This window comes from Columba livia, chromosome 1, assembly GCF_036013475.1.
Source record: "Columba livia isolate bColLiv1 breed racing homer chromosome 1, bColLiv1.pat.W.v2, whole genome shotgun sequence".
NCBI classification, from domain to species: Eukaryota; Metazoa; Chordata; class Aves; order Columbiformes; family Columbidae; genus Columba; species Columba livia.
Genome location: NC_088602.1, coordinates 205,184,908 through 205,199,067, shown reverse-complemented (window position 1 = coordinate 205,199,067; position 14,160 = coordinate 205,184,908). Strand labels below are relative to the sequence as shown.

Here is a 14,160-nt window from a genome sequence, read left to right as displayed (position 1 = left end):
CAGGAACGCTACTAATATTAATTAGTTATTGCAACATGCTTCTGACTTTAATAACACAGCCTTGTTCAATGTATTACACAGAATCACAGAATGTCAGGGATTGGAAGGGACCTCAAAAGCTCATTAGCACTGAGGGACAAGCACAAAGCTGCACTGCTATGGAACCACAGAACAAAAATTAAAATACTTTTGGTTTAATACTTGATTTTAAAGGACGAGGCAGGTTAATCAGAACAGAGTTCTCCACAGAGGTTGTACATCACAGAATCACAGAATGTCAGGGGTTGGAAGGGACCTCGAAAGCTCATCCAGTCCAATCCCCCCATGGAGCAGGAACACCCAGATGAGGTTACACAGGAAGGTGTCCAGGCAGGTTTGAATGTCTGCAGAGAAGGAGACTCCACAACCCCCCTGGGCAGCCTGTTCCAGTGCCTGTCACCCTTACCATGAAGAAGTTTCTTCTCAAATTTAAGTGGAACCTCTTGTGTTCCAGTTTGTACCAATTACCCCTTGTCCTATCATTGGTTGCCACTGAGAAGAGCCTGGCTCCATCCTCCTGACACTCACCCTTTACACATTTGTAAACATTAATGAGGTCACCCCTCAGCCTCCTCTTCTCCAAACTAAAGAGCCTCAGCTCCCTCAGCCTTTCCTCACACGGGAGATGCTCCACTCCCTTCATCATCTTTGTTGCCCTGTGCTGGACTCTCTCCAGCAGTTCCCTGTCCTTCTTGAAGCTATTAGCTCATAGAGCACTGAAAGAACAAAATTCAGAATACACCAGCAATAAAAAAGAAAAATAACATAATCTAATAAAGCACAACTTGGCCACTTTGTCTTAATCTGCAATTATTTTTTATATGTGTTCCACATAAGTACACCTTCAAATTAGCTCATCTCCATCAGCTGTGCCTAAAACTAACCCAGCTGGAAGCTGCAGTTTGAATGTTCATGTCATCACCTCACTATTAAGCCTCATGAATGTTACCACAAGGGTTACACCAAGTGGAACAACAAGAACTGGCGGGGTTCTGCTGCAATCCCATTGTACTAAGCGGTGTGTGTGTGCAGCCATGCGCCAGGAGATAATTAATTTGCTGAAGGTTAACATCATCAGTTGCAAAGCCAGAAGAAAGCATAATTGCTAATATGCGACAAGCTACGCTGAAAAGAGGAAGCCCAATTCTGAACAACGCTCCATTCTTGAAAGAAAATTAGAGAAAAAATAACTACATACAACCCACCCTCCTGCCCAGGACTCTGTCAACACAATCCAAAGCATTTATGGAAGCTCTTAACAGACTTAAATGTAAAGAGTCAGGCTGGGTGTAATTTGAGGCTTGCCAGTATGTAAAGACTGGTCTGACTTGTGCAACAAGTAGCTAATGTCTTATGTCTAAGCTGAAGTCATCCTTTGTTCTCCTCCTTCCCAAGGGTGTAGTTGGCATCTGCCCTTTTCACTAGGTTATTACTAATTTTCTCTTTCCTCACTGCTATGAAAGGACAGCATTATGACCATTACGAAGTGGTCCTTCACCTATATATTTCATCTTTAAGGAGATGTAAACACTATACTGACCTAAGGAATATCAGCCCTACAAACAGCTGTTCAAGTGGTGATGGGAGCTGCTCCACGAGACAGAGAAAGCTTTGTTTCTGCAACACATCATAACCCAGCAGCAAAGACACGACAAAGATCCAGTCTTCATGGAAATACAGCGGAGGTTTTCTACTACATTGAAATCATTTTGCAGCCTTCCAAAGATGAAATTTCCTGGAACTACTACGGTGGCGAGAACTAATCCCGCTGTAACACGGCACTTGTGTCATCTACAACCCATGAGAATCACCCCCACACTTCCCTTGAAATCCAGCTTTCCCACTATTGGCCTTTTTAATTAATGATTTAATAAAATATGCTGCAAATCAGCTGCTGTATTATATGGTAAGATGAGACGCTTCACTATAAAAACAATACTGGCAGATGGGAAAAAATATACACCTCAGGAATTTTACCCTCAACATAAGCCAAGTCACCCTTTACACACCAGCACCTTTTCATGTATTGGTTGTGATTTAAGGCAAATATAGCTGAAAATGCCATTTTTTTTAGACGCCTTGTACTTTCAAAGTATATTATGTCTGTAGTCTCCACAGGCTTTCAAAAACTAAACTATCCCTTTCTGCCCTGATGCTACTTCTTTTCACCACGACAGGCTACTAAACACATACGCAAAACGATATTTCATCAAGGCTGGCCATAATAGTTCTCTGCAATAAATCTCCTCTTTGTTTTCCCAATGTCATACATTGGGATTACATGTAAAACATTTTTCCCAACAACATAAATCAGAAGAATTTTTAATTATCTGAAATTTTCACTTAATTTCATATTCCTTCTATTATACATCTTCACTAGTAGTAGACAATGTTTTCACAGCGCTAAGATTTGCAGTATCAATTTAAACAGCAAGATGCTTCTAATATTTTAGATTCTGGCACAAGCCGGAACATTTCATTAGAAGAGTTCTGCTTCCCACATTAACAGACTTATATTTAAGTCAGATGCCACACTACACTGATTATGTTTAGTCTCCTGGTTAATCATATTTATCTCAGCATTAGGCAAAATTAATGGAGCAAACAATAATTATATTTTAAAATTCAGTGGCAATGCTGTGCAGTCTATTCCCAGCTTAAAGCATCACCAAATAATAAAATCAGTTTAAATATACTCTGAATTTTCTGAAAGTTGCTCTTCATGTTCGAAGAAGCTGTTTCATTTCTTCTCTAAGGCTACAAAAGTTACAAAATCTCTCCAGTTACAGAAGTTTCATCTATATTTGTATCATTTTACTGGCTAAAATAAAAAGGTTTGTTCCTTGATCCCAAGTGTCTCTTCCAACCAAAATGATTCTATGATTCTGCACTGACAATCTTTGAATACTCTGACATACACATAGTGCAACTCATTTAATTAAACAGCCAATTTAAAACAGGAAGAAAAGGAAGGGTTGTTTTTATTAGTAGGTGTTATTCTGCCAGTTAATAAGACTAAAAAGCTCCAAGCCAGCCCAGAAAAACACCAGCGCTGACTCAAGGCGGCAGTCTCCTCCAAGCTAAAGAGCCCCAGCTCCCTCAGCCTTTCCTCACACGGGAGATGCTCCACTCCCTTCAGCATCTTTGTTGCCCTTCATCTCCTACTTCAAGTAGGAGATCACCATGAGATGTACCATTCAGCTCATTCTTTGGATACTCTGAAAATATTTTACAAATACACAGTGTTCACTTAAGAAGCCAATTATTAACTAATTCTGCTGTTGCACAAAAACAATCTCTTCAGTAATCAGTGCACTAACAGATATATGCTGGACAACTACAGATATATATATATATAGATATATAGGAAGATTAGAAACAGTGAGTTACCTTAATGACATTTACAAACCTACCATCAAGTTTCTAGTGCTACTTCTCTCTAAATCAATACCTTTATTTCAGTACTGATGCAAGACGAAGAGCTACAAGCACATGCTGCAAAGTTCTTAAGAAGTTTCTGTTACATGACAAACATAAGGTTAATTCTAGTCTAGGCCTTGTGCACAGGCATCAAGCAAAAGATCCATCTAATGCTGAAGTCAATGATGCAGTAAACCTACTAATGAAGATTTTGCTTTTTTCCCCACCATGTTCTATTAAAAAGAAAAACAAGAAAAATCTGACCATTTGTCATAGACTCGTATCTAAGCAGAAAATGTCCTGAATAACATTTCTGAACTCTGCACACAGATGAAAACCTACTTCATCCAGTTCAAGTGATGCAATACTTCAGCAACACCTACTCCAATTTTCATGGATTAGCTCTAAGATAAAACACAAAGCCTTTTATGGATTTCAATAACATATTTCATTCAAAAATGATTGCTCTCAGCCTCTGCAAGTTTATACCCCTTACAGAGTCAAAAGCCACAGTAAACGTCAAGACTTGGTTGAGCCCATGAAGCCGCATCTGACACACGAGCATCCTGTATTCTGGCAGCAGCAGAATAACAGCAGAATCCTCCTAAGGAAGGGCAGACACAGCATCCTCTTGAGCACAAAGCAAGTGGAACAGCACATTTGTACTCAACACAAGTTGAGATTTACACATTGATCCACCCACTGTCTGCACAGTGCTTGCACAAAAGCAATTTGGATGTTCAGCACTTCAGAGAGGGTTCAAGTTCTCATTTGCACAGCCTGGACAGACCAGGAGTAACCGGGTTGACTGGTTACCCAGACACGAACAAACCTTCAGAACTCAGCTCTTCACAAGAACACAGCTTTGAGCTCTAACTACAACTTAACAACTTACTGCTCAAAGCACTTGGTATGTCTAACCTGTATTTAAATCCTCTTTCTGCCTTACGGATGCAGCCACAGTGTTCAGACAGGAAACATTCCCATTTGGCATTAACATTCACTCTAAAACTCATCAACTTCACAGAAAAGTTCAACAAGTTCAAGTCTGAACTTCTCATCGGTGAAATTAAACACTAAATAACTTGTTAGGGAAAAATGTGTTTTGGTTATGAATTTTAGTTCCTTTTTATCTTACCACTGAAGACATTTCTTCAGTACACATCAAAATCTCAAGTTTGCATTTCTGATGTTACTATAAAAAAGCCAAAGCTTCTCCTTGAAATGAGGAACTATAACGCAATAAACCAAGGCATCGTCTCTACAAAAGTGTTCCTGAAAACTCCAGCAACAAGATAGGAAACTAAGAGGTTGACCATAAAAAATGGTTCTTCAGTTACAGCAGTTTGGCAGGATTAGGAGTTATCGCTCCACTGGCTTCAAACTCAACGAGAAACCAACAGCCTCTCATCAACTCTTCTCTCTTCAACAAAAGTACAGGTAAAAAAACAGTACACATAGATAAGTCTGAATGGGAGAAAAAATTACCAAGTGTTTCCCCCTTTTAAGAATATTTTCTGAAATTGGTTAATTCAACAGCAAACTTCTCGTTACATCAGCAAGTTCTTGAAAGAATTTACAAAGAACTCCACCTACATTAAGGCTTGGAGAAAATTTTCAACTTAAATTTATTTTAATATAATCCACAGTACAGACAAAAGCTTTTTGGTGGGTGTTTGCCACAAGTACAAGGTTTACTGTGCTCAGTTTAGAAACTTTGCTCTCTTTTCTCCTTCCTTACCTCAGTTTCTTCCCAGCATAGAAAAAAACAAGAGGTAACTACTGAACACTATAAAATTACTCACACATATTCTTTATTTGCCAGCACCTGCTGTTTTGGAAGAGCACATCAAACCTAAAAATGGACAACAGGGACCATCAGTTCATATTATTGTGATAATGTGCTATAAAAATATAGAAAAACAAAAGCATAGAGAGTACTTTGTACCTGAGGTACAACACGTTCTTTAATCCCAGGGTAACATTCAAGCCATCTCAAATGTGCTGTTGACAGGTTCCTCTGAAAAATGAGTCAGATCCATGTCCTGGGGGAAGTTCTGATTAAAACACTATCGTAAACACCCATTATTCCTCAGGTGCTACTGAGCTGAGATGGCGCTTCACTGAATCACAGCCTCCAACACAAACTAAGTCACAGTTTTTTCAGATAAACAGGCAGATCTTCAAGGAGCTTAAGTGAAGGCACGTGGCAAATACATGGATCTGCAACCCAACTCATCAGGCTTTACTATATCAAAAATCTCGGGGGGAATGTCATTGTCACGGAGGCACCCCGTAGGTTAATTTAAGGGACAACAAGGTCCAAAACCAACTTTTATTAGACCGGTGAGAAACAGGGTTTTAGCACTCCAAAAGTGACTTAAATACAGGTTCGGATATCAGTTGAGGAAAATTATTAAGGGGCAGCAACTAACACAACAGGCGGTCCACAGTGTGCATGCACGTGGCTTCACCCAAAACAATGCCGGAGCCGTCCCCCAGTCCCGGAGGAGTACACACTTGCCTAAACACGGTGCGGGATTATTTTTAAAAGAGATACACGTACTCGTAGTGAGTACGGAAAGTGTGCACTCGTGATTCCGCGAGAGTAAATTTATAATACGCTCGCAATCCTGCGAGAGTTAATTTACTTATACGTGCAAGTGTGCACGGAATCCTACACGTGCTTATGTGGAAGCACGGGAGGAGAATACACTCGCGATTGTGCGAGGAAATAAAGTGCTCGTGCAAATGTGCACGAAAAGTTACTCATGCATATGTGCACGGGAGGAAAATACACCTGCGATTCTGTGAGGGTTAATTTTACATGCGCTCATATGGAGCGCGGAAAGTTATACGTGCATATGTGCACGAAAAGTATAAATATACTCGCAATCCTGCGAGAATTTTTACTTACACCCGTGGCGGCAAGGCAAGCGGGGTCCCCATCCCGGGGAGGGGGCTCTCCTGGCAGCAGTGGCTAAGCTCGTACTCCAAGAGACCCCCATACAAAATGGGGCTGGGTCTCGACGAGAATCCCGTTTCTATCTGATCAGATCTGACTGTAGGCACTCTAGAAGCTTCTCTGCACCCCCCACACTGGCTGTGGGTGCCCCTGAAGCCTCCAAACATCCCCCACACTGGCCACAGGCGCCCAGCGGCTCGGCACTCCCTTCTCCTAATGGCCCTGGCCAGGGTGCTCCGGGCCAAACAAAAGAAGCTGTTAGCCTCAAGTAGCAGAGAAAAGGGGGAGATGTGCCATACTGAAGTAGGGAGGGGGGTTTGCATTCTGCCACAGTCATGAAAGGCGACAACTGTTTTGAGTGGTCCAAACCTGATGCTGTGGATGCAAGCGAAGGGCTGTGGCTTAGCTCAAGATGCTGCAAACCCTTTAACGCTGACACACGACACGCTGTAAAGAGCCGGTGACCTGTATAATTGCTTTCTGGTCATAGAATACCTCCTGAAACCGGAGAAGCAGAAGAAACGACAATGTACAAGACATAGCTAATGAAAAGTACAAATGTGAACAATATGAAAAGAGGATACAGAAAGTGGGGGTGAGGGGAGCGTGATGTGTTATTTAGGGAATGGCATTTTAAGAGGATAATGTACAAAAACTAACAGAATATAATTAGCTGTCAACTTAAAGCACGCAGAGCCATCACCATTAAGGTGTAAGGGACTTACAGCCAATATAAAGAGATTTTTAAATTATACTATACACCATAGGTATTTTAACACACAGAACTATATATAAGCAACCCCAAAACTAAATTATTGAGCTGCTCTAAGTTTTTACTATTTATTACATAACTAATTCCATCAGATTGGAGCACCGATTTTCCATCGCTTTGAACCTGTTTTCATCCCTTATGTCTTTACATTAGATCAGCAGGATTTTGTGTCTCCATGAATATATAAACAGTGCTGAAATGGAAAAAACAATTAAAACCAAAAGCCTAAGGAAAACTCATGGAAATTTCCTTTCTGTGAACAGAGGCAAAACAGCAGCACAGGCTTAGAAAGATGGAGAAGAAACAGGAAGCAAAAGGTTGTTCCAGAAATGAGTACAAAGGGGTTTACTGAAGTATAAGTAATTTTCTGAATGTCAAAACCCCTGTAAACAGAGAGAAAAATCCATCTGTTCTTCAAAGTCAATACAAGTGAGACCCTTGGGAAAAAAACAACAACTTCTCAGCATGCAAGTGCTACTAATAAGTTGACTCTAAATCAGTTTAATTTTTAAAACATTATAACTACCTTTTAGGTAGCTCCAAATACATCAATAAGGATTAGCATAGAAATACTTATAAGTTATTGCACGGCCACTTCAGGGCTGGCAAAACAAACTTCATACACTCAGACCTCAGAAGTAACAGAAATCTGTGTGTTATTTATTACTACCACAATAGTTCCCTGATACATCATTTAGAAAACAGTATTTTAAGTTCAATTTTATAAGTTCATATAAATAGAATACCAAACAGGTAGAGGCTTTCGCATGGGACTGCAAGATTTAGACCAAATTTTAATTCAAGGACTTATCAGATTTGTCTCGGAATAAAGAAGAATGGATTAAAAATAAACTCATCTGCAGTAGTTTTAATTGTGGCAAAAACAAAAATCATTCAAAATAATAAAAGAGAAGTGAAATAGTTTTCATGTTACTGCAGTTTTGTAACGTCTTTGTATTAAAATAAATTATTCTCAAATCTGAAGCACAAAGGTTTTGTAGTTTTTTAATTGGAAACAACTGTTTTCCCACTAATAAGAAATCTATGAACTCAAGTGATGAAAGCTGCATGACAGATGAAAGGCAGGCAAAAAGAGGTTGGGGAGCAGAAGCGTATACAAAATACTGCAGAGAAGTGGGTTTAAATTAAAAAGGAATTAGACATTACCAAGAAAGGCAGCTTAACCAAATAAACAAAGCCCAAATCAAATCACTATTAAATAACAATTCCACAGCAGCAGGAATATTTAAGATATGTCAAATATCAAAAGGGGGTTGGCTAGTAGATCGAGAGAGGTTCTCCTTCCCCTCTCCTCCGCCCTGGTGAGACCACATCTGGAATATTGTGTCCAGTTCTGTGCCCCTCAGTTCCAGCAGGACAGGGAACTGCTGGAGAGGGTCCAGCGCAGAGCAATGAAGGTGATTAAGGGAGTGGAGCATCTCCCTTATGAAGAAAGGCTGAGGGAGCTGGGGCTCTTGAGCTTGGAGAAGAGGAGACTAAGGGGGGACCTCATTAATGTTTATAAATATATAAAGGGTGAGTGCCATGAGGATGGAGCCAGGCTCTTCTCGGTGACAACAAATGATAGGACAAGGGGTAATGGGATCAAGCTGGAACACAAGAGGTTCCGCTTAAATTTGAGAGGAAACTTCTTCTCAGTGAGGGTGACAGACACTGGAACAGGCTGCCCAGGGAGGTTGTGGAGTCTCCTTCTCTGGAGACATTCAAACCCACCTGGACATGTTCCTGTGCAACCTCACCTAGGTGTTCCTGCTCCAGCAGGGGGATTGGACTGGATGAGCTTTTGAGGTCCCTTCCAATCCCAAACATACTGTGATACTGTAAATAAATGTTGTGTCCTTTCATCCATCCGCCCCCCCCAACCCCAAACAGCCTCACACTGAAGCGTATTCCCATTAATCCTAATTCAGCTTTCTCTTCTACAAGCTTCCCATATCGGACCATTTCTGTAGTTAGGACAACAGAGAGAATTTGTTGAGTTTTCCTAATGACAGTAATGACTTTAGTAGTTCCAACACTTACCAGCTAAAATTGCTCAAAAATGCCACAGGCATACCAGTAAATGCTGTTTCAAAACCAGTTATGGAAGATCAGTAATTGGAAGTGTTAAAAAGGCGGGGGGTTTTTTTGGACAAGCTTATTTATTTTTTAACATGGACAGACTATACCTAGTAGCACATTAAGAGAACATGAAGGAAAATGTAGGAAGACTTCATTCTGACACCCTGTCCCAGATTTACGGTACTTGTTAGACATGTCGTTGCTTTTTGTTTTCAGCTCTGCTGGAAGCCGCAGCTCTGGGCCGTGCTGGGAAACAGGATCACGTCAACACGCTGTCACCCGTACCGAGAACAACAAAACTGCTGAATTAGCTCATGCTGCCATCACGGGCAGTTCAAGGGAACTTGGGCTGGAGAGAACTCGCAGGAACACACGTTTGTTCACATCCTTGGCATGGCTGTAGTGGGCTGGCCCTTGGTTGGCTGTCAGGTGCTGCTGTCACTGCCCTGTTCAACAGGACACGGGGAGAAAATGAGACTAAAAAGCTCTAGGGCTGAGATAGAGACATTGCTTACCAATTAACCTCATGAGCAAAACAGACTTGTCTTGGGGAAATTAATCTATTGGCAATTAAAAATAGAGTAGGATGGTGAAAAACAAAGTGCTCTTCCCAGAATCAACCTCACTCCTTTGGTCCCAATGCTTCTACCTCCTCCCCATCCTGAGCGGCACCGGAGGACATTCAATCGGTCCATAACACTTTGTCTTCATTGCACCTTCCTCCTCACACTCATTCCCTGCTCCAGCACAGGGTCCCTCCCACAGGCTACAAGTCCCTCACAAACTGTTCCACTGCAGGTTCTTCCCACGAGCTGCTGTTCCTGCCAGAAAAGCTGCTCCTGCGTGGGTTCCTCTGCAGGGGCCATAACTCTGCCAGGAGCCTGCTCCAGCGTGGGCTCTCCACAGGCTGCGGCTCCATCAGGGCAAATCCGCCTGTTCCACCATGGGGTGTCCATGGGCTGCAGGTGGGCATCTGCTCCACCGTGGTCTTCCATGGGCTGCAGGTGGGCATCTGCTCCACCATGGTCTTCCATGGGCTGCAGGTGGGCATCTGCTCCACCATGGTCTTCCATGGGCTGCAGGTGGGCATCTGCTCCACCATGGTCTTCCATGGGCTGCAGGTGGGCATCTGCTCCACCATGGTCTTCCATGGGCTGCAGGTGGGCATCTGCTCCACCATGGTCTTCCATGGGCTGCAGGTGGGCATCTGCTCCACCATGGTCTTCCATGGGCTGCAGGTGGGCATCTGCTCCACCATGGTCTCCCATGGGCATCTGCCCCACCGTGGTCTTCCACAGGCTTCAGGAGCACAGCCTGCTTCACTATGGTCTTCTCCACAGGCTGAAGGGCAATCTCTGCTTTGGCACCTGGAGCACCTCCTCCTCCTTCACTGCCCTTGGTGTCTGCAAAGTTGATTCCCACCCGTTTTTCTCATTCTCCTCTCTCACAAGTGCTGCATCGTTGTTTTTTTTATCCTTTCTTGAATATTTTCCACGGAGGTGTCACCAGCTTCACTGATGGGCTCAGCTTTGGCCAGTGGTGGATCCATTTTGAAGTGAGCTGGAATCAGCCCAGGAGACAGTCCCAGCCTCTTGTCACACAAGCCACCTCTGCAGCCCCTGCTACCAAAAACTTGCCACATAAGCCCAATATAGTGGCCAACTAGTAACCTCCTCATAATTCTGCACTTAATCTTGAGAGGCAGAGCACAGGCAAACACAAGTCAAATGTCTGTCTTCAATACATTAATGTACAATCACTTGATCCCCTTTCTGTCCCTGAAATATTCAACCCTACCAGCTTTATAACCCGACTGTAACTCCTACATATTCCTAAAAAAAAACCCTAATTAAGATATTCTATCCAATGTCAAGTACATAAATCTGGGTTCAGAGACTGCTGATGTTCCATGCAATTCTATAAATAGTATTTTGGTTTAGATTGGAAGAGTTCCTTTGGAGTGAATCTACAGATCATCTCTATTTATTGTTCTTCAATTTGCACTGGGAAACTGCATGGAACTATGCAAAACTGGATTCCTTCCACATTAAACTACATGTGAGATGCACTCCTAACTCTAAATTATGTTGTGCCCAAAGAATAAGGCCAAGGTTTGATCTAAGACTGAAAAACCTGCTGAAACACAGCGAGATGTTAGACCCTCAGTGTTCTTCTCCAGATCTATCACTGCAGTGCTTCACTACTCGCTAACACAGTCTATAAGCTGCTCTTATGTTAAATACACCGCATGGGCCCCAGCGCAACCCGTCAGCCTTTGATTTGCTTAAGCCCATTTGCTCATTTTTCCCTTTAGAGCCTTTCTGCACTATTTTTAGAATGGCTTTACATTCTTATTAGTTACCAGACAATGATTTTTAATACATGTTCCATCACTACAAATACTCTTCAGTGCAGCTTTACCCATTATGTAAAATAGGCAATTATCACTGCACAGTTTAGAAGGTCATTCCAACGCCTGCAAACTAAATAGTAACGGGAACTGGAGTCTGTGTAGCTTATGTTATTTTTCATCTATAGATTTGGCAAGCTCCAAACCAGCATTCATCCCACATATTTTAAAAACTAACTAGGGTACTAATTCATAGCACAGAATCGACAAAAACATTTTTATTGATCTCTGTATCTTTGATTTGTGTAACATGTGCTTGCCCAGCAGTGTGTGAACACAACATTTGCTTTTACTGAGTGATGAGACACGGTGGCTCCGGGACCCGACGCAGCTGCAGCATAGATGAGGAGATTTTTCAAAACATGTTTAAGTCTTTTCAATGTACAGCTGTTGTCAGAAAAAGGGAAGGATTAGTCAGGTTTTCTTCTTTTTAGAAGGAGAAAAATGAGGACACAAAGCAATGGTGCAGCCATTTATCCATCACACAAAGTGCAACGCCTGAAATCAGCAGCATATCACGCACTGGGGAGCCCTGGAAACATCCCAAAAACACCCAACACTTGAAAATGATGAGGAATTGTTCCACTAATCCAAACAATGCGACTTGAAATGAAACATTTCGCTATGAAAGATCACAGGGTATTCGTGTTATCGAAGTCCTTTCATTAGTACAAACAGTGTTTCCTTTTCTGACAGAAAGAGGAAATCTCAGATCAAGGCAACTTCTCACGTTCCAGTTGAGACCCGTGAACTGTATAATAACCATTTCCTTCGGACTACTGCTATTTCCCACTCAAGAAATGAAGTCTAACAACAAAAGCTACACCTTCTATTCTAACTCTGACAGGAATCAGCAGACCAAAACTATCAAAATTAAAACTCTACAGGATATACTTCTAAAAACAAGCCTGAAACTCAACCTTAACCCCTGCAAAATACTCCTGACAAAAGGGAGATTAAAATGGCATGGAAAAGAGTGCTCTTTGGACAAAATATTTTTGGTGAAAATCCAGAAGTTAGTATAGATTAGCAGATGTGGTGAAACCTGCCTATTCACAGACAGGTCCCACCACCCCAAACTCTTACACCTCAATCTTGCCTGGTACATTAGATACATCTCTAAAGAACTTCCATCTAAAAACAACTAAAAAAAAAAATTCCACCTTCAGTTTCCAGGAAATAGGAATATTTGCCAGTCAATAAATGCAGAACATTTTGTGCGATGTGATTAACCCATAGCTTACAGGCCTCTGCCACTCGCTTTTGGAGAAATACCAGCCAGAAAGATCACATTTGGAACACTTCACGTTCAGATATAACTCGCGCCTGCATTGATGCCAGGAAGGTGCAGAAGATGTCACTTATAATTCATGTCATATTCATATAAGAAAAAGCGTTTGATTTTTATATTCTTAAATAGAAACGTATTTTCAACCAAGAATTAAAACGAAGGGAAATAAAGCGATTTCTTTTTGTACCATCCCACTTACATTTCATTAATATCTGCATTAGACCACTATCCCATAAAGACTGCCTGCTGACGTGCCATAGGAATGGAACGTTGATATGGTGATAATGTGTCATTCTGAAAGCACGAGTGCCTTACAAAGAACAGTTCTGTTTAAAAATAAAAAGATTTAAAAAAATACATACACAACTGTGGGAAGGGAGGGAGAAATATCAACTACTGTGTACAACTTGCAGTGCCCAAGGCCAAGTGGTTTCAGCTGCACACATCAAGATCAGGCCTGGCTTAAAAGCCACAAAACCCCCGAAGTCTTCAGAGCGCCCTGAGACTAAAGGCACAATTAAAGTCTATAAGACCCTCCAAATAACTGCTGTAGATTTATTGCTCAAACTGCAAATTCCATGAAAAATATGCACCTCAGCTATTTCCAAGTGGCAGCAGCTAACGCCTGTAATCCAGCAGCGGTACTGCAGCAATATTTGGTAAGCGAGAGCATGAAAAATCTAAAAGCTGAATATTGATGAGCTTTTCTATACAGCCAAACTCCACTAGTAACAGCAGCAGCCAGGGAGCCCGGATCGGTTTTACAACAGAGCCCATGTGCACACATAACCCTGGGAGCTGCTATGGTCCCATATTGATATCGCACTCACCAGGGCAGCTGCGGTGACAAGTTAAGCGACCGTGACCAACAACCGTGACACCCGATAAGGGCGTCATGCTCTTTACCTGCAGAGGAATGCGCACAATCAAGTGTCTTCATGCCTATTTTCTTTTATTTGGGTATGTTGCTGTGTAATGAAGCTACAGAAGGAACAAGCAAGCTCCATCACCTGGGAGGCGATGCAGAGGTAGCAGGTTTGTCTCTTGAGGAAATTGTTCCCACCAAGGACCTGCCCCCTCCAGGTACAGACAGAAGATGCTTCGTTAGCTGCTTTATTAGCAGAGACAGCAGCAGTCTTGGGCATCTGTGCACTTATTTTCTCATTCCCAGCAAGAATGTA

The 14,160-nt window shown here is 42.0% G+C and overlaps 1 protein-coding gene and 1 long non-coding RNA gene across 7 annotated transcripts in view; one reads left to right on the top strand and one right to left on the bottom strand.

Moving 5' to 3' along the window:
• The window catches only part of LOC135578323 (uncharacterized), a 262,971-nt gene that overhangs the window by 9,286 nt on the left and 239,525 nt on the right, over nucleotides 1–14,160 (top strand). The window lies entirely within an intron of this gene.
• The window catches only part of USP6NL (USP6 N-terminal like), a 131,023-nt gene that overhangs the window by 82,553 nt on the left and 34,310 nt on the right, over nucleotides 1–14,160 (bottom strand). Inside the window, exon 1 of one of the 6 annotated variants that reach the window (XM_065050134.1) lies at nucleotides 5,265–5,283. The exons of the other annotated variants lie outside the window; for them this stretch is intronic. Within the exon in view, the coding sequence (XP_064906206.1) occupies nucleotides 5,265–5,268 (4 nt within the window). The 5' untranslated portion in view covers nucleotides 5,269–5,283. Of the gene's footprint in view, nucleotides 1–5,264; nucleotides 5,284–14,160 lie in introns of those variants that run through there. 6 annotated transcript variants of the gene reach the window in all.